Genomic DNA, 22,907 nt, shown 5'->3' with positions numbered 1-22,907 from the left:
TACACCAAATTATTGAATTTTATAATCCAGGACCTGAGATTTTGTTTTGTATGTGCAATAATTAAATATAAATAAATATGTTTTTGCATATTTCCTTTAAAAGGTGGCATTCCTAATGATCTTATTTGCAAAATGGAGCATATTTATTTGTTGTTAAAATGTGTTCCTTTAACAAGGATTTAAATCTGCACAGATGTACAAAATAACTACCCACATTTCTACCTCCGTATTTCAGATTAACTATGAATCAGTGCTGATTTTGCTGATTACTTTGATTAAATAAGGTTGTAGATTTTTGCTTAGCGTCCTCCTGTGATTGAAAAAAATACTGTGCCGCGTGTGATAAACGTAGATTTCTGATAGAAAGAGCTGTAAGTCTGTTTTTAACATTCTGTGTAAATTATGTAAAGGCAGCAAACTGTGTATATTTTTCTAAATACGAGCTGAATATAAGCACGTTTTTAATCCCCACAGTAAAGCTGTGATATTTCAGCCATATTTTTAGCTTTAGTTGTCAGAGATGAATATTTATCCAGCCTCCCACCTGCCTGATACATTTAGCACTTTCCTCAGACTTTACTCATTACAGGTTTAAGCTGTGACTATAAAAGCCGCCCCCAAAAAACACGTGTTTTATGTGCCAGACAGAGGTTTTATATTTGGAATTTCTCATGTATGTTTATGATTGCAAGTTAAAAATAAAGTATAACGTGGCTGTGAAGCTCAAGCAAAATTCAGTTAGAATTCTGAGTTATGTTTGATGATTTGACCTGATGATGACATGAGCTTTCACATAACTGTTTAAACTGTTAAAAAATGTTAAGTATTTCACATAGAAAATGATAACATGGTAAATAAAAAATCATCCGAATGTATTTGTTCATCTTAATTTTGGTGCTTTTTTCCTGTATGCTGACATCACAAGTGGCTGTCCTGAGTTTCTAAATTTTTGCAGACTTTTACTTAAAGTATAAAAGTTATATTCAGACCTTGTAGAAAAAATACACTTTTTCACTTTCTTGTGACTAATTACATAAAAGTTCATCCCTTTTATTTGTCTGCAGCAAAGATATTAAATCCACCTAAAGTTAGATCCAAAAAAGAAAAAACATTTTCTGTAGTGCTTCTGTACACATGATTTCAGTGTGGCTGAAGTGCAGACTCTCACCGTTATTTCAAAGGGTTTTTACAAAAATTTAGCATTAACTTTTTATAAATAGTCCAACATTTTCAGAACCTTAAAAATAATCTTACAATTGCCCAGCAAGCAGCTTCATACTCATGTGAGGCCTGTCCCGTTGTTATTTAGTAACAAATAAAACAAACACAATATCTGAAGTTGATTCAAAGTACTGAATTTGTATTTTATAGCTTTAAATAGTCATTTTTAATATAAGGCTCAAATTGATATCAGTGTAAATAAGGGAGGCCATCATCATCATTAGGCTGAAGAACCAAAATCAGAAAGACCACAGAAGACAGCAAAAATGCAAGAATGGACATACAGAGGGTTTACAGCAAGGTGCAGAGCACTGGTCGGATTAGACTTATTCCAAAATTCTCTAAAAGAGCCCGCACAGTTGTAAAAATGATTATTTCGGTTATATAAAATCAAAATTAACTTGCACCTTGTAGAAACTTGCAGTGATGAGAAGAGAAAAGCCTTTGATGATGTCCAGGGGTTCTAGACTTCATGCAGTCATTAACTGCGGGGATTATCATTTAAATATTCAAAATAATCTTTATATTTAAATATTCGTTTGAGTCGATTCCTGAAAATGATTTCAGTTTTTTTTTGTTAACCTCGTTGAGCTAAAGCTTAAAGCTTGCACTTCAATCACATAGTGATTTCAAATCCACTGTGGTGGTGTACAGGCAACTTTTGGCAAGAAGGCAAATAAGCATATGTCCAGCACTGTCTACAACATCATAAAATATAATATGCAAACTGTGACTAATGACTGTTTCTATAACAAATGCATGGTAAATGATAAACCTAAAGATGTAAATGGTCAAGGAGCCAAAGTTGCAGTATGTGATACATGTAAGAGAGAAAAGCAGAATGGGTTCTTACCGTGTTAAAATTGGGGAAGAGGCTAAGCGGCGAGGAGCCGTTGACCCTGAGCGGCAAGAAGTGCTCCAGCTGGGCATGAGTGTGCTGCTGAAGGGATCGACCTGGCATGGGCAGGGAGCCCAAGAGAGGGTGGACTTGGTTCTGGGATAGTGCTCCTAAAGCAGGGATGATTAAATCAGAATAAATTCTGAAAAGACACAAATTTCTATTTCAGCCTTTTTCATTTTAGGCCCCCAAAGCTGCACATCGTTCTACACAAACTAGGATAAAGAGTGATTTTAGCACATATCTGAGACTGAGACGCTTATCCACAGTGAATGATTCACTCGGTAAAGCTTTAATGACTTTAGTAATAGTGAGGGACAAATGATGAAATGCTTTGTGTGGCCTTTTCCTGCTTTACAAGTCTATAGTTTATCCTGACAAATGTCTTTGCCCTTTAGTATCTGTGATTGTCTCGGTTCTTTGTCTGAACAAGCAAACAGCTCAGTCAACATACAGAGAAAAAGAATCGTAATGAGGTTTGATGTACACGTTCACCATCTTATGCATACATTACTTTACATCTCACTGGAATTTCACCAGCACTTTCTGCTTTAAAATCTCCTTCCACGTGACCTCTTGTCTCAACACACTTAACTGTAGTTGGCCTAAATGCTTTAAGACTGCACATTCTTTAAAGAGCAACATGGCAGTGACCTTTGTCTAGCCCCAGAGTAACATTAGTGTGTTCGCATTAAAAGCCACAGTTTCTTACATAAGCATGGTGATTACAGATCGTTTGTCGTGGCTGTGTATGGAAAGTCCGGAGGTTGTTCGGCTAAAAAGGTTGTGTGTAAAATATTAGAATGTAATATAAAACTGGCTTCAGAACTTTGTTACAGAAACTTTACCCTGTGATGAAAATAAACCATGTTATTGACAAAGAGGTTTAAAAAAGGCAAAATTAAAAACACAATATTTTTATATATAGCGTAAGAAAAAAGGAGAGCTTTGCCTGTGTAGGACTGAAAATGATCAACCTGCACGACTGAGGATGGAGGATTAAGAGAAATGACTAATTATGGATTTAGAGAAGATAAAGTAAAATATAATGTACATTAGGCTTATCTCCAGCACATGATGATAACACATATTAAGCATAACTTTTTGAATGACAGAGAATCTGAAGAAAGGAATTAAATAAATGGCAATTATATAAAATGTAATGTGAGTGACTGTTGTGACATAACGCCAAAAGAAACTTCCTTAAAATTTCTTATTCATAAACACCTAAACATTTTCTCTAAATAGATGCAATCATAATGTTGGAGTTTAATGATGTTATATTTCAGTAAAAGCTTAGCAACCAGAAGGCAATTTTCCTCAATTTTCTGCTTCTTTTAAGTCTAAATTTCAGGATTTATCTCTGGGGATGAGGCGGTTTGAGAGTCCTTGAGCATTAGCATGCTTTTACTAATCTGGTCCTATTTTCTAAAGTATTTGAGAAGAGCAGAGGAAACCAAAGGGGAGACTGGAAAGAGAAACAAACTGGAGAATGATATGTGAAAAGAAATGATATGACTAATACTGCAGAAGGAAAGCTTTTAGTAGGCATGTAAAGAGAGTTTAGGGAGTGATTTATTGTCCTGCACAGGTGCCCAAGTGTTTAATGAAGACGGCAGAAAATAAAGAAGCAGTGGACACCACAGCCTGTCTTATTTTATCATTGCCTGCCACTGCAAAAGCCTCGGGGCACCTTCTTCTTACTGTGAAAATGTTAAAGTAAAGAAACCTGCCAGAATTTGTTTGGATATAATTAGATACTTTATAGGAAAGTAATGAAGGCTATAAACACGTGAAAGAGTAAAGTTCATGCTTGCACATACACTGCATGCTGCAGGGAGGTCTCATGAAGAAATCCTTGAGGCCCAAGATGATACTATAATTCTAATAATGCACTGTACTTGTTCTGTGGTACTGTGGAAGCAGTAGTTTCTATGAAGACTGGACAGTAACAGAAGTAGGGCTGCCACGATTAGTCGACTAGTCACGATTACGTCGACTATCAAAATCGTCGACGACTGATTTAATAGTCGACGTGTCGTTTGAAGCTTTGTAAGATCGCAAAAGACGCAGGAATAATAGCAGGATTTAAGAGTGTAATAACGGACTGAAACAGAAGATGGCAGCACTACATGTCCAAGGATGCCAGCTGCCGTTAAACCCCGAAGAAGAAGAAGCAGCTGTGTCCCAGAATTCATAGCGCGGCCCAGCTTAGTTTCCAACAATGGCGGTAGCTAGTTAGTTTTAATATTACTCTTATTATTCTTTCTGGGTCACAAAATAAACGTTTAACATATTTTCAGGCGAGAATGTAGCTGTGTAAACCTCAAATATCGGCTCAGTTTAGCAGGACACCACATATTTTCAAAAGCGCTCCGACGTTTTCGGAGACATCTGTTACCCACTAGCTCGATAGCTAGCCGGGGGCTAGGTCACTAGCGCCGTGAGAACACCGGACTCCCGGCAAATTGTTTTCAAACCCACTGCTGTCTTTCGCGACTCAGGTTAAATATATATGAGTCACTTAGATAAATTAAAAATGTTGTTGTTTGGCTTTTTTTTTTTTTTTTTTTTTTAGTATTTTATTTGTTCCTGAGTAAATCGGTTTGGCTGAGATTAAAGTTATAGTTTTTACACAGCTGAATAAATGTCAAGCAGACAGCTGATTATCAGAAGTGTGAGATGCTGGAGAATATACTCCGGTGTCCTGTTATATTTTAGATAGCAAGGAGTTTATTCAACTTTACCGAAACAATCTGCAAATTTCATTAAAATTGAATAAACTATCATCTTGTCTTTATTTTTAGTTAGCACCTTAAAAGCTTAAAGCTGTAAGCTAATGATAGTTATAGAAGAGCAGATGCTGCTGGTGCAATAAGCTGTAGTTTTACGTCCAGTGGATGATGATCTGATTAGTCGACTAATCGCATAAATAATCGGTGACTAGTCGACTATCAAAATAATCGTTTGTGGCAGCCCTAAACAGAAGCATGATAAAATGGGCCAGCTAGTGCTGCACACAACAGGATCTGCAAATGTAAAAACATATTAAGACATGGAAATCTTTTGTGCGCTGGATAATCGGTGCCTAGTTAGAGACCGCGCAATCTCAACTAAATCGTTCTCAGATCATATCAATTTGGCAATCTCTGTTTCGCTCACCATACAGACTTTTTACCCTTTTCAGCCAAAGCCAGCTCAAACATGACTGTTCACTCAAACTCAGACTTCAAACAGATCACAGAAACCACAAAGTTTCCAGTCCCCAAAACAAACCAAACAAAACTATCAGAACATTTATTTGCAAATTTCGATGGCTGGCGGGTGTTGCAACAATGCAACAATACTCCAATAATGACAATAATTCTTGCTTATGTTGGTGTGTCATGTAGTGCAGGTACCACCTATCAAATTAAAAAGTCAGCTGCTCACAGTGACAATGTAAACACTGTCTTTGTTCATGATCTTAGCAGAGCATGAAATGATGTGCATATTTGTACCCATTTGATAAACTGCGTTCACACAGAAGGCAATCCAGTCATCACATGCTGCTTGGCTGCTAGTGAAGAGTTGTATGGCTCATTAAATAACACTAATGTATTTACTGCCCCATCACATGTCAATCAATATTGTCCTTCATTCTCATTGGTAGTTGCTCCAATTGTTTGCCTTAAAGTTGAGAAAATCTCAACTTTTTTCCCCTCTTGAAGCATCAAACTGAAATTATTATCATAATAACAAATAAAATTAAAAATGGGGCAGCACTGTCGCCTTACAGCATAAATATCCTGAGTTTGAATCCACCATCTGGCCAGTTACTCTAACTTCCACCGTCCAAAGACACACAGTTAGATTAATTGATGATTAATCTGAAAATTGCCCACAGGTGTGAATGTGAATGGTTTCTCTGTGTTAGCCCTGTAACACAATGGCGACCTGTCAAGGTGGACCCCGCCTGGATGAAGTTGAAATGAAAATGATAACCACATTGCTTAAAGATTAAATTCCCACATCTTATCAGCAGCTACTGAGGTACTCAGATGCTTATGCAATATCAAGCTGGACAGAAACACAACTAAACAAACTGAAACTGATAAACATAAAGAGAAGTGAACACAATAAACTCAGTAAAGATGCAGAGAATAGCAAGTCTTGGCTACCAAATGACTCCACGTGTTGAGACAAATATAGAGGTGCAGCACAAATTAGCACTGAATTAGCAATAAATTAAAAAAAATAAAAAATCAACAATAAGCCAACAAACGAACATACAATTTGACAACGACCACCAACCACACCCTCTGTTTATTTGATGCTTTGCAGCCACTCCACTGCGCCAGGTATTTGTTGGAATTAGAATTTGAAATAAGGAGTGATTAGAGCTGATTGTCACTATTTACTTGATCCTGCGATTTTAATGTGCTAATCTCCCTGAATATCATGCATGCATAAAACACACACTTTTGTTTTCTAATTCCAAATTCATTTACATGCTCCACCAGGACTGTTTGTGTCACTGGTGTCAATAAAGTGATTTGAACTGAATTAACACCGTATTGAGAGTGAATGACAAAGTAGCAACAAATGAGAGAGCGAAAGAAGAACAGTAACAGGCAATCACAGGCAGAGGACAGACCCTTTCCCCCCCTCCAGTAGACTGATGTGCTTAATCTCCCTGTCAGTATGACTTTTGGGGACAACGATTCCCTCTCCTACACAAATCTGTAATTGATCTTATTAATCTCCTATGCATATATTCACAAAACACATCAGGGCGAGACGTTTAATTAACTGCGTTTGGTGCTGAACAAGCTAGAAACTGCCATCAGCTGTGAGAATCTGTACAACATCTGCCGACAAGAAGAACGTGCTTTTGACGGGACCTGTCTGTTTCAAAATTACCCATCTCATTTACGTCCAGAGAGCATCTCAAAAGATTCACTCTGGCAGACTGGACAAAACAAACGAATGCCATGTTCACATTGTTTCATCCGGTCATAATGGGAATGTGTTAAACAGTATGGCTCTGTAAGCGTTAAGAAATAAAACACCGTAACTTTAAAATTACAACCCTAAACTCGTGAACTCAATTACTGTGTAATTAGGTTGGGCAGAGAAGAATTTAGTTTATGAAACACTTCTAATAAACACAGTTAAAGCATCATTACCAGTGACTATGTTTACATTGGCACTAATATGCTATTAATATTCATATATCCCTTACTTGATACAAAATAAGTCTTTTGATATCTAAACAGCATTTTTTTTAAAACCCTATCAGCTCTGTGTTTTACAAACCAGGTAGCCAGACTCGAGATCGACCCCAAAGCCTGCATTTCTGGTCTGAAGAACATACAACTTATTAGCAGATTTTAAGATGTGCAGTTATTGCACTGATGACCTTGTTGTTAACTGGTTGTGAGGATGAGGTGGACCAGAACACCAGTGACACCTATTTCCATTCATGGGGTCTGTGTGGAGACAGTAGAGGATTACAAATACCTCAGTGTTCACATGGACAATAAACTGGCCTTCATAAAAAACACAGAAGCCCTGTACAAGCAGGGGCATAGGGGTCTCTTTCTGAGGCTGCCGAGATACTTAATAATCTGCCAGCTCCTGAGGATCCGCAGGAGTCTCTGGTGGCCAGTATTTCTATGCTGTGGTGTGCTGGGGCAGCAGACACCAACAGACTTGACAAACTCAACAAAAGGCCAGTGACATACTGGGGGTGGAGCTCGCAGACAATATTGGAAAACCCTTCACAACATCTCCATGCTGTGCTGTGAGCACATTAAGCAGAAGACTCATGCCACCACGAAGCCACAGGATACCGTGTAGCTGTCAAACTCTAAAAGTCCTCCAGTCATGATTACAGACTGACACCTGAATTATTTTCATTTACATTATCTTGTATGTTTTGCATATAAAATTGCTTAACTTTATACAGTTTTGCAGTTTTTATTTCAAAATATTACAGTTGATATTTTTCTGGGTTTCATATTTATACTACCGTTTTCTAACATATTTTTTTCTATCGGTCATATTTAAATTTGGAGGCTATTATGTAGCAATTTCCCCTTGGGATTAACAAAATATTCAGATTCTGATTTTCAGGAATCTTTCTTTTCACCGTTTCTGTGTTCATACACCACTTTGCTTTAAATCATTTGTTATTATTAAATTCTGGCACCCCCTCTTCACTTTCAACGGGTCATAGCAGATAGCCGCCCCCTCCCTGCACCTGTTTCTGCTGGAGGTCTCTTCCTGTTAAAAGGGAGTTTTTCCTTCTCACCTAGTGGTTGCTCACTGGGGGTCGTCTGATTGTTGAGGTTTTCTCTCTATTACTGTTACAATATACTGTTACTGTTACAATATAAATCTTGAGATGACTGATTTGGTCCTATATAAATAAAACTAAATTAAATTGAATTGTTTGACAGAATGGAAGAGGGTGGTACTGTCTGCCTGGACAAACACCACAGGAAAGCTTTCAAAAGATTTTACATAAACCAAAAAACATGATTAAATTATTTTATCACACCTATGAGTAAGGGGAATATACCCTTAAACTTGATCATGGATATACTGAGTAAAAATTGAATTCATTCAAATGAAAGCTGATCAGCAGCATGTATGCAGACAAGCTTTATGAGCTTCCCCTGTGTATTTTCCTCATGCTTTCGCAATTCTAGGCATAAAGAGGACCATAGAGGATTGGCATCTTATTGGCCAAGAGCATCGGGAACATGCAAGGCAGAAAACAAATGAGCCATCTTTGTGTTTACACATGAATGGAGTGAAATAAAGTGACGATATTGCTCTTCACAGCTTTTCGAGTGTTACTAGAACATTTTGGTCAAATTTGATAACTAACTTGCTTCATTTGCAACACTCAAAAGAACATTTTCCCTCATTTAAACCCTTTTCCTATCATTGTGGTTAGTTAAAATGCTTCTTGGGTGAGTGCATATCATCTAATGACAGCAGCAGTTGTTGCATCAAACAGCCCAGCATTGTTCTTGGGAGTCGGGCAGCATCTTGGTATGCATTTCTCCTTTCCCCAAATTAAATCCTTAAATGAAGGGCCTCACTCCTATAGCCTTGTGCACACATACACTGCAGCATGTGGAGAAATTCAAAGCTCAACACTGACACAAGTATTGTTCACTCCTTTCTTGATACTATAAATGTAAATCCACCTTTCGAAATGAACCAATCCCTGCTCGCTAATCAGCATTCACATTCTTTTTCTATGCAGGAAAGCTAAAAGTGTAGGTCACAGCAGCCAACCAACCCATACTGAGACAGGATAAAAGATTATGAGCTGAAGAAATTACAGCACGGTAAGAAAAAAAACGAGGAAAAGCTTAATCTCTATTATTTCCAAGATTAGTCTCTGGGTGACTCAATATCACAGCAATCACAGAGGGGGGGGGAATGGCATCTTTTCATGAAGAGTGGAGGAAAAGGGGGGAAGGGGTGAGAGACTTCCATAGAGGCAAATCACAGTAAAAGCATCAGAGGAAAGGCTTCTTTGCTCTTTTCATGGCAAACGCATTTCCTGGGATTATCTGTCTGAGCCAGACTCTCTGTGTTCACTCTGAACCAACATGGTGGAGTGCAGGCACGCTCTCATTCCTGACACCAAAAAAAAAAAACATCCCTTCTCTGCGTGCCATTAATGGTTTGTGACATTAACGGCTGAATTAGGGCTGTTTCCTAATTTAGCAACATTTAATTCAAAAAGCACAGATTTCTTTGTTTTACCACTCTCAAACTACATTTAATGGATTATGGAGGCTTTTAGACTGTTTTCATCTGATTTGGTTAGGGAGACCAGAGTCATTGTTGTGAGCTGAATCTAAAGAGGTATGAAAACTGGAATAAACTGCTGAAAATTTAAACTTGAACTGTCCTGACGTCAGCTTGCAGGTATGAGCTTAAAGTCATCTTCACCCCTTAAATTAATGGGGTCATGATGAATCAGATTGGCTTTCTTGGTGATCTTTATTATTTCTAAGTTGGATAAATGTAGTTTACAGTATGCAGCTGTGGTGTTTAAACAATTATCAAGTACTATGCATCTCAAAATGTAAACATTTTAAAAGCTAAACAGAATAGTCATTTGTCTTAGCTCTGAAAATCTCACTCAATCCCTTCATTTATCTGAAAATTCAATTGGAGATATTTTTGAACTGAGCATTGCCGTGGTTTTCAGGAATTTGTTGTTGTTCTCATTCTTATTCTTATTATTGTAAGATCTCCTCCCTCCTATTTTCTTTGTGTTTCCTTTGTCCATTTTCCCCTCGGTGTTTGTGTCTGCTGGATCATTTTGTGTCTTCTTGTGGTAAACACTTTCTTTGTGTAGCTTTATTCTTTGTATGTCCTATCCTAGTAGTGGAATAGTCTTTTTTGTTTGAAGAGTAGGGCCAACTACCTAAGTCTATAGGAAAATTAACCCACTGTTCTTTTAATCTACGTTTGAATTTAAGATCTCAGTTGCTAGATTATACAAATTATAGAGTTATAGATTATTGAATGAAACAATGTTGTTTTTGTTAATTATGACCCCAATTAGAGCCAAAATGGAGGAAAACTGAGATTTAGATTGGGGCTTCCTAGAATTCACTACCATATGAGAGTGCACTCTCACTTAGTTTCTCAGATAGATCCATCTTTTGCTTTGCACTTCCAGTTTCCAAAACACCTACATTTTTGAAAAGAAATTGTTGTTTTTTCACTAGTTATGCATTTAGCTAGGGTCAGTGTCACTACAGGTAGCATGGACTGACCTCTACAGGCTAAACAACAGCACCCTGGCTGCCATTAGGAATTGGTATGAAATTCTTGGGCCCATTGTCAAACCTTTCCCTGGTGCAGTGTGTCCCACGCTCGCCTGACCTAAATCCACCTAAATCCACCTCTGGGACTTTATGTTTCGCTTTGTCCAACACCATCAGGTTGCATCTCAGACTTTTCAGGCATACATACAAACACGTGGGGGCCATACAAACTATTAAGTACCATTGTGAGTAGCCTTGCACATCATTTTTTCACTATGGTTTTTGGGGTGTCTTTGAATTCAGCCCGCTGTGGGATGATAATTTTTATTTCTGTTATCTTTTTGTTCCTAACACATCATCCATATTAACATAGTTGTGTCTGTAAACAGAAAAAAAAAACACAGAGAATTTTTTTTTTTAAAGGTGAGCTTGAAATTTTATCTCATCTTTATTCTCTTAAAAAAAAATAAACAAGAAAAAAATGGCTACACATTTCTGACTCATATTCTGCGTTCAGGTCCACTTTCTGAACTGGTACAAGGAGTGAGTTTCTGCTGCACATCTGTTATTTGTCTGTTTTAAATTGATACATCTGTGTCTTTTGGCCTGATCTCTCCTGCAATTTACACGTTTCCTCATTTTTTTCCAAATACCTGTTCCAGACATCGGTACCTCGCCACATCATAAATCTGAATTACCCGAGTTAAATTTTAACACACTGTTGAGCAGGATGACAGGCGCACTACTTAATGTGCTTCAGTTAATAATTTAAAATAATATAACATTTTATTATTTAGGACATTAAGCATTTTAAAACACTTTGTACGTTGTTATGCAGAGTGTTTGACACCATAACATGAGCATTTGCAAACATATTAAATTTAAATGAATGTACTTAAAACACTTTTATGGTGACCACCATCTCCTGTGTAACACAAAATCTTTGAGCATAATTAACTATGTCACTATGGCCCCTTTTATACATATAATCAAACATTACAGTCACAGCTGTGCTTCATATTCTATATGGTGGGATCTTAAAATCACAGACATTTCCTATACTTAACATTAATCTTTGAGTTAACTCTGTCATTACATTAGTTTAATCAAAAAGGCAGGATTAGGAATGTGTAGCTAAAAAGGCAAAAAAAAAAAAAGTATCCTCTGTTGATAGGTTTGCTGCAAGCCTGCAAAACATATTGTCAAATAATGAAAATTGAATGGTATGTTTTCCAGTCCATAATGGCACGAAGCACACAGCTTTTCTGAGTCATAAAACAGAAGTGGTTAGTGCACTGCGCTTTTGCAGTAATGATGATGCCATTCGTTGCTTACACAACGGGCAGAGAGCTCGGTATTTATGATGAGCTCTGGAGGATGAATTAGCATCCATTAGGACTGCCATTGACAGCTCCGTTAAGCTCTCGCCGCTGGAAACAAAAAGTGGAAAGTGAAGGCCTAATTTCCATGATGGCTTGAAATACTGCCCCCGCCATGCTCTGTGTGGTTTTTAAATAAATCATCTTTATTGTGACAAAGTACATTTAGGCCACAACTGGCAGCCAACAGGCAAGTTCTCCTGCTGGCTGTCAACGTCTATTTAAAGTCATACAGACGCAGCTGGCAGAGCCAGCGGCTTCATGTGAGTTTCTACCTGCAGGGCACCATCCAACCCAGATCAGGCTCCCCGTGGTAATCTGTCCTACTTTCAGCTAAACCACTGTGGGCCCATTTTCACCCCAGGGTCCGTAAACTCTTATTGAATTTGTTCAAGGTGAAATTCGGGACTAGTGTCCTCTGGTCAAAGGAAAATCACAGGATACCGTTGTGGAAGCTTCAACAGCATGTAAAATCCGCATGTGGAAAAGAAAAAAGAAAAAGAATGTCTCCATAACCTTTTTAACCTTTTAATCCACAAAGCAGCAAACCAGCAAGCAAATTTCATCAGACAACTTAACTGAAGCTGATTCACTTCCTGAGATTTTTTGCATCTTATTTGGTATAATGTTAATACTACAGCAACATATAACTAATCAGGGTCTCTGGTGAATTGTGGGTATTATTTTGACTATTACAGGTTTGATTTTTGGTGACAGATTATTTGAATTGCTATCTTTACGTCACAGACTTTGTTTAAATGATGTATTCTACAAAATAACCACGAAAGATAAACAGGCACCAGGAGATAAAGCTAATCTACAGGGAAATTAACATGATTGCACTATCAGGGCTGCTCAGTGTGTTTTGTTTCCTTCACTGACCCTCTGCCCTTTACAATGCATTCTGCACATCATTATCAAATAAACTGCCACCATCTGCTTGAATTGAGATAAGCTTCCGTCCAATCAGACCAGCTGAATAGCAGTTAGCAAATGTGTAGCACATACTTATTGATATTTAAAGCCTGCGCGCAGCTTTATCCGCCTCATGAACTTAGTAATTAGCAGCTTTCTATCTCGATGCTCCTCTCTGAGCTGCAGTAAATGTGGGTGTCTGCCTGATGGAGTGAGTCTGAAGGCTGATGCCTTAGTGGCTTCAGAGAGGACAATCTAACTTCGAGAGATCTTCATCAATGTTGCATTAAAGACGGCAGCTGAATTTATTACAGATCTATTGTAATATTTTTTATGGTTTTGCTGTTTATTTTAATTAAAAGGAAATAGGTTTACAACAATGCTGCAAAGTTAACTGTCACAGAAAATGAGTCCCTGCAACTAAACAGTCATTGTAGAGTCACAACTTGATAACTGCAGCAGACAAGCTTTGGCTTTCTTCAGTTGGCAATGTAAAGGTTGATGTATTTTCTTTAGCCTTCCCAAAACACAAAAACAAGAGAGCAAATCTGCTTACGTGAAAGCTAAAAACAAATGCTCAAAATACACATTTACAGTACTTCTGTAGTATTTTACCACTTTGCAAAAGATCCATATGTAATGCTACACATAAGAACAGCTGAAAAATGAGAGAATGTGAAAACTACCTGCCAAAACTTTTACAAAGCCACCATTTTATGATTTTTACTGAAATTTATCTAGCTCAGGTCCAGTGAATAAATGGACTGGTTCTTAGCACTTTTCTACTCTCTTTGAGCTCTCAAAGCACCCATTCATACAAGCACTTTTTGTATCCAACATTCACATCAGGGGGGAATCTATGATTCAGTATCGTGCCCATTGATACTTTGGCATAGAGACTAGAGGAACCAGGGATTGAATCGGCAACCTTCTGAACAGTAGATGACCTGCTCTACCTCCTGGGCTGCAGCTCAGTAACACTAAATAACACACATGCACAGTGGCTGAGGTAAAAAATATAAACATGGGACGATCGTGGCTCAAGAGCTGGCAGTTCGTCTTGTAATCAGTAAGTTGCCGGTTCGAGCCCCGGCTCCGACAGTCTCAGTTGTTGTGTCCTTGGGCAAGACACTTCACCCGTTGCCTACTGGTGGTGGTCAGAGGGCCCGGTGGCACCAGTGTCTGGCAGCCTCGCCTCTGTCAGTGCGCCCCAGGACAGCTGTGGCTACAATGTAGCTTGCCATCACCAGTGTGTGAATGTGTGGATGACTCTCATTTGGGGTCCACTATTCATACTGCTTTGACTTGCAGACAGCTTTGCTACCAGTCTCTAATCCAGCCCCTCCTTTTATGTTGTACCCGACTTCATTAATAGAATATCTATGAAGGGGAGTTGCGGCCTATCCCTATGAAGGTTGCATGGCTGCTTCTCAGCTCAACTTGATGCTTCAAAACAATGTGATGCTTTTTTTCCCCCACTACATTTCACTGCAGTTGACCTAATCATGCACAAATTGTACCAGTTTATTACATGAATTCAGATAGAGAGTATCTTAATTTGCAGTCAACCTTTTTTTGTGGGCAATGTCATGTCTCCTGGCAGCTGCATATTTTAGCAAGTTTTGCATTTCACTGCTTGATTTCCAAGGCACGTTGTCAGAACTGGAGACACAATATTTTCATTCCTGTCAGCATTTCAGCAAAATACCAAAACGTTAATCCATTTTGCTGACAAAATGCCTGGAGTGTGTGTATGTGTGTTCACTTGCTACTGTGCGCTCATGTGTGCTGTATCTTTAAATGAAGTGTTTAAAAAAAAAACCAATGACAGACAAACAGAAAATGTCTTCAGACAGCAACCAGACATGAGCAGTAGCCAGTGGGTGGTAGAAAAGGTTGTTCTAGTTTCACACCCAAGCAGTAGTTTAAAAATAATTAAAATATATTTCCTTAGAGTTTATGTAGGTCTCAGACAAAGGCATAACCACATAATACCAACTGCTGTGTTGAGGGCACGGAAGGTGTATTAATGCAAATGTCCTCAAGAGTCACGGACAACAGAGAAGAAAACAGAGTGCATTGTTATTTAGCTTCAGAGTGCTGGATAACTCTGAGACCGACTGTCTGCATTTCTTGATTTGGCAGAATACCAGACTTTGCCAGTAAATGAAAACCAAACAGCTGTGATACAGTACCACTAATCAATTGTCCTTGTTGGAGCATGAATATCCACCACAAATTAAATTTAAAAAAGGCCTTAAATTGTAAATATTGCATTCAGAATTTCATTAATATTTTCAAGCTACAACAAATATCAAATTATGCAAATCAGCAACAAAAGTAGACCCATTGTTTGGTGAAGTAAATAACCCAATATTCTGCTGGGGGAAAAAAAAAAAAAAAATCGGGTGCATGTGAACATACCACCCACGTAAACATGAATGTAGACCAATAGCACCAGCACACGGCCTGAGCAAAAACAGGAGTAGGAAACCAAAAGGCTACGGCAGCGGTCCCCAACCTTTTTTGCGCCACAGACCGGTTTAATGTCAAACAATATTTTCACTGACAGGCCTTTAAGGTGTCGTGGATAAATACAAAAAATAAAATGATACAACCAAGACAAAAACAGTGGTATTTTGTAAATATAATAATAAACGCGAATTCACTGTGTAATTGTGTAACTTTATTAGCAGCGTCCTCCTGAAATGCACCAACAACATTAAGAGTAACACCCTCCTCTCTGCCCCTTAATGCTCTCTGGTCGCTATGGTAACGCTTAAATATTTCTTTCAAAATAAGACACACAACTACAACACGGGAAAAGACCCAGGGAAACAGAGTTAACCATAAAAACCCTGAAAACCAAAAATTTCACACCTGAGCCTCAACTCTCGCAGCCCGGTACCAAACGACTCACGGAGCGGCATGGGTCCGTGGACCAGGGGTTGGGGACCGCTATGGTTACGGCAGGGGGGCCTCAGTTTGAGCCCCACTGAGACCATTTCTGGTGTGTCCACCTTGCCCCTGCTCCTGGTGCATGTCTACTCTCTATAACAGATTTGGAGCCAAAGTAGCCCATTGGTTGTTCACAACTGGCCTGTGCGTCAATGGGAAATCACAAATTTCATTCATTTACTGGTCACAGGTAAAGTGGTGCACATAGTTTTTAAAGAGCAGAATGCTGCATTTAAGGATTACAATTTGAATCGCTTTTATGAAACTAAACACGCAGAGTAACACAAGAATTTAACTGATGCAGAGTGGGACATCTGAATCTTTGCTAACAACGGTGCAAAAAAACAAAGACTTTTTCAAGCTTTACACATCCAAGACACAGTAAAACACAGTAAAGACCAGATTTGTTATTTCCCACAAAAATCAGTAAGCATTTCTCTGATCAGGAGTTTATCAAACGGTGCTTGCTGGACTCTGCCCTGAAAGAAAAGAAGCATTTGGGGATATGTCCCTGGATGAAAGCTGTGATGTGCATGACACACCCCAGTTACTAATCTCTTTAAGTGGGATAGCAAAAGAGTTTGAGATTATGGAGGAGTTGGCTGCGATGCGCTGAATGAAAGCGTGTATGACAGTGATTTGTTCAAGCTAAATGCTAAATGCATGCTTGGAAAGGCCGGGCTGAAATTGGACAAAATAGAAATGTCAGTTCTTACCAGTAGCAGTTTATAAATAGATAAAATGAATATTGAGCAGAACTGAGTTCAACTTAGTGTTGCATGCCAATAAACGATCAATAGGGAACCCCTGCTCTATACTATGGTGTCAAATAAAGGGAAACTAAAACTGGCTAAAGGAACAAAACAAACATAATTACTGGATTGCTGTTTTGTTTTGGTTAATTCCTGATAAATTTTGTAATCTTTGGCTCTTGTCGATTGTTGTTAGTTTTACTTGCTTTGGAGGTTTCTCTTGTTAACTGCTTACCGCCTGATCAGTTTCACCTGTGGTGCCTTTCACACCTGTTCCCCTTCACCAATTAGTTATATGTTTATTCACCAACCCATGGGTCCTTGTTTGGAGTAGGCCCAGCTGTTACACTACCAATTATGTCATGTCAGACAGTACCAGAGACCCTCAGATAACCTGTTTCTATTCATAGGGGCAGCATAACCAAAATGTAGAACTCATTAAATTTCACTCATTTTTCACAAAAAAAAATCCATATTTTGTAAATACTTCTATTTAAATATAACCCAATAAATGCAGATAAAAAAATAAAATGGAAAACCCAGGAATCGCTGTCATGTTTTGTCTGTTGACTGTCTGAAGACGGGCAGTAACCAGTAATCTGTAGTTGGTGTAGTTCCAATAGAAATTACGTAGGTAAGCAGTAATCGTTTCCAGTGAATTTTCAATAAAGCTGACAGCAATAAAAAATGTTCCTTAGATTACACAAGAATAGGCTCAAATCAAAAGAACATGATTAATCACTCTCAAGCCTCTCTGATGTATTGGTAGCCGACGGTTAGAAAACAGTTCCTGCGTCACTCATGCTATTTCTGATGACACACACACACACACACACACACACACACACACACACACACACACTATGGGATTTAAATGTCACTTTTAATCTGAAGGTAATTATTTGAAAAAATTAAAAAATATGATTTTACTTGAATCACAGGAGTCACGCAGCAGGTGATGTAATGCAGTAGAAGGCCTTCAGGAGTCCTGTGATGTGTGTCGCACACGTCCCCTTCTCACAGCCTGGTTGCAGAAGCAGATATCCTGAGGGTGCATGACTTTTTGGCAAATCCAGAATATGACAGAAATCCGTGGCATGTGCCTAAGCCATTAAAATGCCTTAATGTAGTTGGTCTTGGCATGCAGCACCATTCCCAGGATACATCTGGAAAAAATTGCCCTCCTGATGATGCAGGATGTGAGTCACCCTAAGCTTCTTCATGTACAGCTAAAAGTCCAATATTATATGAAGGAGGAAATTAATGTGTAATTCATCATCATTTAAATGCTTTTCCCCTATGCATAATAATTGTGCCATTATCAAGATGCTTAATACAGATTTGTACATATAGCTTATCAAATTAACATTAATCAGCCCTCATAGATAATCATTCAAACATAAAGTGTCTCACTCACATTTTACTGATGTGATCAGTTACAAAATTATATATCTAGAGAGAGACCTACAATTTAAAATCAGCCATCATTCAACCTCACAACATGCCTTTTACAACACCCCACCGACTGTACAATAGGTCTGGGAGACTGAATGCTCCAAGAATCAAGAACTATACTTAAAAAAGGTCCTCACAAGACTTAATATAAAGTTTTAATTGCTAATCTTTTGATTTACATTAGATTTGGTGAAGGAAACAGTGCAATGCTTTCACAAGTGAACATGTGAGTGTCTGCACTCCTGCAATCATTACCAGTCTGGCTAATCAAACTCACACTGTCAGCAAACCACAATGACTGATTGGGGCTGTCAGTCACTGTGATGCGTGCCAGTTTTTTTTTTTTTTACTGCACCAGCCTGTGATTTAGCTAACCCAGTATCACGACAAAGCGTGTAATAAACACGCCGATCCACCGTGTCCATTTCATGCTTTGCCCCTCCAAAACATGAAATGTACACGCATGCAGAAGTTGACACAGATTTAGACAACCTGCCACATTTACGTGGCAAGATTCTTTAGTAACAACAGAAAAACAGATCCAGTGTGACCACATGAAAAATAACACGCATGCACTGTTACTAAAGCAGAACACTTTTTTTTTATTCTGTGTAACACACAGATTCCAATTTAACCCTGAAAACATTAGGATGAATACTACACTGTATTCCTCTTGAACCAAATTTAACTGACTCAAACAAGGTCAGGCAAAAGAAAACAAAGAAGAATAGTGACAGGTGCCCTAAAGAAAATATCCTCCACATCATCACAACACCACCACCCTGAACTGTTGATACAAAGCAGGAAGGATCAAATCCTTTCTTGTTAATGCCCAATTGTGACACTACCATCTGAATAACGCAACAGAAGTCAACACTCAGACAAGGCAGTGTTTCTCAAATCTTCTACTTTCCAATTTTGGTGAGCCCATGTGAATTATAGGCTCGGTTTACTGTTCTCAGCTGACAGGAGTGGCACAGATGTGCTCTTCTTCTGTTGCTGTAGCTCATCTGCCTCAACGTTCAACATGTTGTGCATTCAGAGATGCTCTTCTGTACACCTGGGTTGTAACGAGTGGTTCTTCAACTTAAGGCTGCCCTTTTATCAGCTCAAGTAGTCTGGCCATTGTCCTCTGACAAGGCATTTTTACCCAGAGAACCACAGCTCAATGGATATTTTATCTTAGAGCAGCCTCTGTGCCTGAGAGACGTTTGTGTAGGGACATCCCAGTAGATCAACAGATCCTGAGACACTCAAACCAGCCTGTGTGGCACCCACAACCATGCCAAATTATGCCAGTTTGAACTTCAGCACACCATCCTGACCATGTCTAAAACTGCTTTCATGTGCTACATATGATTTGGCAGAGTTTTTTCACACACATAAAAGTAAAATCAAAGAAATCAAAATATAAAAATATAAAAATCAAGCTGTTTATGCTCTAAACAGTGCTTCAAATATTGCTGTGAATCAGCTACAGCAAATTAAAATGCTCTCAATGGCAAAAGGTATCAAGTCAGTACAGTAGACTAATTAAATTTGTTCTCTAAGACAATCTATACTGCAGTTAAAACCTTACTGTTCCATACTCATTACCCTTCGATTATAATAATAGGTCATTATCACTGCTGGATTCTGAATATGTCCCCCAACAGGAAAATTAATGATCCCTTTAAACTGACTCACGAACGCCGAGCTTTGCAAACATACTGAGAAACTTTTTCCTGTAACATAAAGAAACACTGACTAGCTTATTTTGAATCTCGCCACCCACACAGAACACAGATTAATGTCTCGTAGCTAATATGATGCGTCGTAAAATCACGCTTAATTTGCATGAATGGGAATTTCTCTGTTCCAGTGATTAAAAGGAAAGGTGAAGTGAGAAACTTCTTTAGCTGTGCAGACGTAGAGCAGTCCAATTTGCATCATGGTAGCTTGTAGCCAAACTACTCTACACATAAAAAAAACTTTATTAATAAACATATTTAACCATTTTAATTGAGACAATAAAATATCAGAACTAACCGGGCTTAAAGAATTAAAGAATCTCTCCACCCTCTATGACTACAAGGCTATGGCTGAGCATCATTCACCATCTGAATTTATTAGTCCTTTATTTATCCAGGTAAAAAAAATCTCATTGAGATTAAAAATCTCATTTCCAAGAAAGACCTGGCATCATGGCGACAAAAGTCAAAATACACATGCCACATAAGTATATAACAGTTAAAACAAATACAATATCCCATACCAACATGTGTAAAATATACAATAACAGATCAAATTAAGAGTACATTAAAAACAAAAACGTGTGGCAGGCAATACTGCGAGCGTCAAATTTTGCAACTTCTACAATACTTCAAATACCATCTGACTTCTTATAAAGCTCAGACATGAAGGTGGGTGCTATACTTTTAGCCTTGATTCCAAATTTCCTTGAGGGTAGAGCACAGTACGTCCGGCTGCAGAGGTGCCCTTCTGACAGCACAGTGAGCAGCACCGCAGGGGCCTGCTTTAACGCCCTTCCTTTTCACTGTGTGTGTGTCGAGCATCAAGGAATGATCACAGTTGTTATATTTGCAGTAATTCTGTGAAGACACAGCAATTGTTGGCTGTATAAAGTTAAGCTGGGAGGAGACGTACTTGGAGACAGACACTGATTCAAAAAGAAGCAGAATCGACTCCATTTACTGATAAAGGTCCTTCAACAGCATGTGACACAGTGGGGTTGTGAGCGTGGTCTTTTTGAGTTGCATCAGCAGGGTAAAGGCAGCAAACCCCAGACTTAAACTGATTAGGATCCCAAGTTCTGTTCTGGGAGCTGGTGGAGGTGAGTCTAATGGGAAGATGCTCAAGAAACTTTTCAGCACATTCAGCAAAACAGTCATTGCTCTCAGGTGCAGACTAAACACCACAGGGACTCTTTTCTCACTTTGATTATTGTGTTCCAACACTTTATGTAGGGGACAAACCTAATAATACAATAGTTTCACTGTCACAGGACTACTTTCTGGCAGTGCAATAATATAAACTGGTATGTGCAATGTGCACCCCTAATTCTACCAAAGATTTATCAGCCTTTTTATTGCATGACTTGAGTAGCTCATTAGTTGATTGTCTTGTGTTTTCTACTATAAGAAGTATGTGAACAACTGCATTATATGGTATGAAACAAGGACCAGTGCTATTGCACTGGATTGTTGCAGGGTGATACCATAAGTAGACGATATAGGTCATAACTTACCCATTTAATTCAGGTGTTTTCAGCCACATTACCACAGTTGTATAAAATAAAGAAGCTAGCCATGAAATCTGCCTTTGTAAACACTTCTGTAAAGATCTCACTGAAGTTGAGTGCGGTATTGTAATAGATGCCACAGCTGCAACAAGTGAGATCATGACATTTCTTCCCTCTTAGATATTCCACAATCAACTCTATTGTTTAGAAACCACAGGAAACCCACTCTGGTATTTACATTAGCACAAAAATTGTGTGCCTGGACTTCCATGGCTCAACAGTTCCTGCAGTTGTAATCTGTAAGTGGCCCAGTATGTCTGTCCATATAGAGTACCGTATTTCCCGGACTACAAAGCGCACCTAAATATTAGCCGCACAAGCTAAACTCAGGGGAAAATCCTGTTTTGTACATACATTAGCCGCACCTGACCAAAAGCCGCAGGTGTTTCAATGTTGACTTATCATATGTAAGAGAATATGCACAAAGGGAATTGTCAGGAAAGAGATGGCTGTTTGGAGACATCACTTTTATTAATATTTTGAAAAACAAGTTATGGGTACATATTTGCACATGTAGTACATAACAGTAGCCTACAGCACACCAGAAAAATAGATTCGGACTACCTTTTAGGCTCAGGTGCAGTGACACAGCTTTAACAAGAAGAAAAGTCAGTCATTCACCACCATCTTTCTCTTCTTCCTGCGCACTAAAACCACCAAAGTCCTCTTCTCCAGTGTCGGATACAAACAGGCTCAGGATGGCTTCGTCATCCACTCTTCTTCTCTCCTTCGTTGTCACTTTCAAAACCAAAGAAATCCTCGTTGTCAGTGTCAGAGTCCAACACCCTCAGAAGGGCCGTGGCGGTGTCCTCCTCTCCATCATGCAGCAGTCCAGCCCTTCAAAATCCGTTGGTGATCGTGGATGTTTTCACACTTTTCCACGCTGTCAGAATCCACCGGTGGAGTTGGGCATAACTTGCTTTTTGGGCATAACTTGCAAGTTTATCGCCGCTCATCATCCACGCCTCCCGCTGAATGCACTGGTGTCAAGCCAGCCTCCAATTCGAGACTTGCAGTCAAGCCAGCCTCCAGTTGATTTTACGTTCCCTGTGTTTTCAAAGTATTAAGGGAATGGATGTGGAAACCAGATTTCAAAATAAAAGCCAACTTCGAGTGAATTAACAGATATGTTAAGAACATAATAACATATAATTTAGGCTTCTTTTTTTTTTTAGAAACTCTAATGTTACATCTACATGACACAGCCTTGTACCCTAATTGTGCCCTGTCAAGGCCATCTTA

The 22,907-nt window shown here is 38.7% G+C and overlaps 1 protein-coding gene across 2 annotated transcripts in view; it reads right to left on the bottom strand.

The window, feature by feature from the left end:
* Positions 1–22,907, bottom strand: part of LOC113028419 (zinc finger protein 385B-like) — an 87,911-nt gene that overhangs the window by 10,299 nt on the left and 54,705 nt on the right. For both annotated transcript variants that reach the window (XM_026178664.1, XM_026178665.1), the window contains one exon: positions 2,075–2,229. In XM_026178664.1, the coding sequence (XP_026034449.1) occupies positions 2,075–2,229 (155 nt within the window). The remainder of the gene's footprint in view (positions 1–2,074; positions 2,230–22,907) is intronic.

The sequence above is a fragment of the Astatotilapia calliptera genome, chromosome 8, assembly GCF_900246225.1.
Source record: "Astatotilapia calliptera chromosome 8, fAstCal1.2, whole genome shotgun sequence".
NCBI classification, from domain to species: domain Eukaryota; kingdom Metazoa; phylum Chordata; class Actinopteri; order Cichliformes; family Cichlidae; genus Astatotilapia; species Astatotilapia calliptera.
The sequence above is the reverse complement of the archived record's forward strand: the minus strand, read 5'-3'. Positions and strand labels throughout refer to the sequence as shown.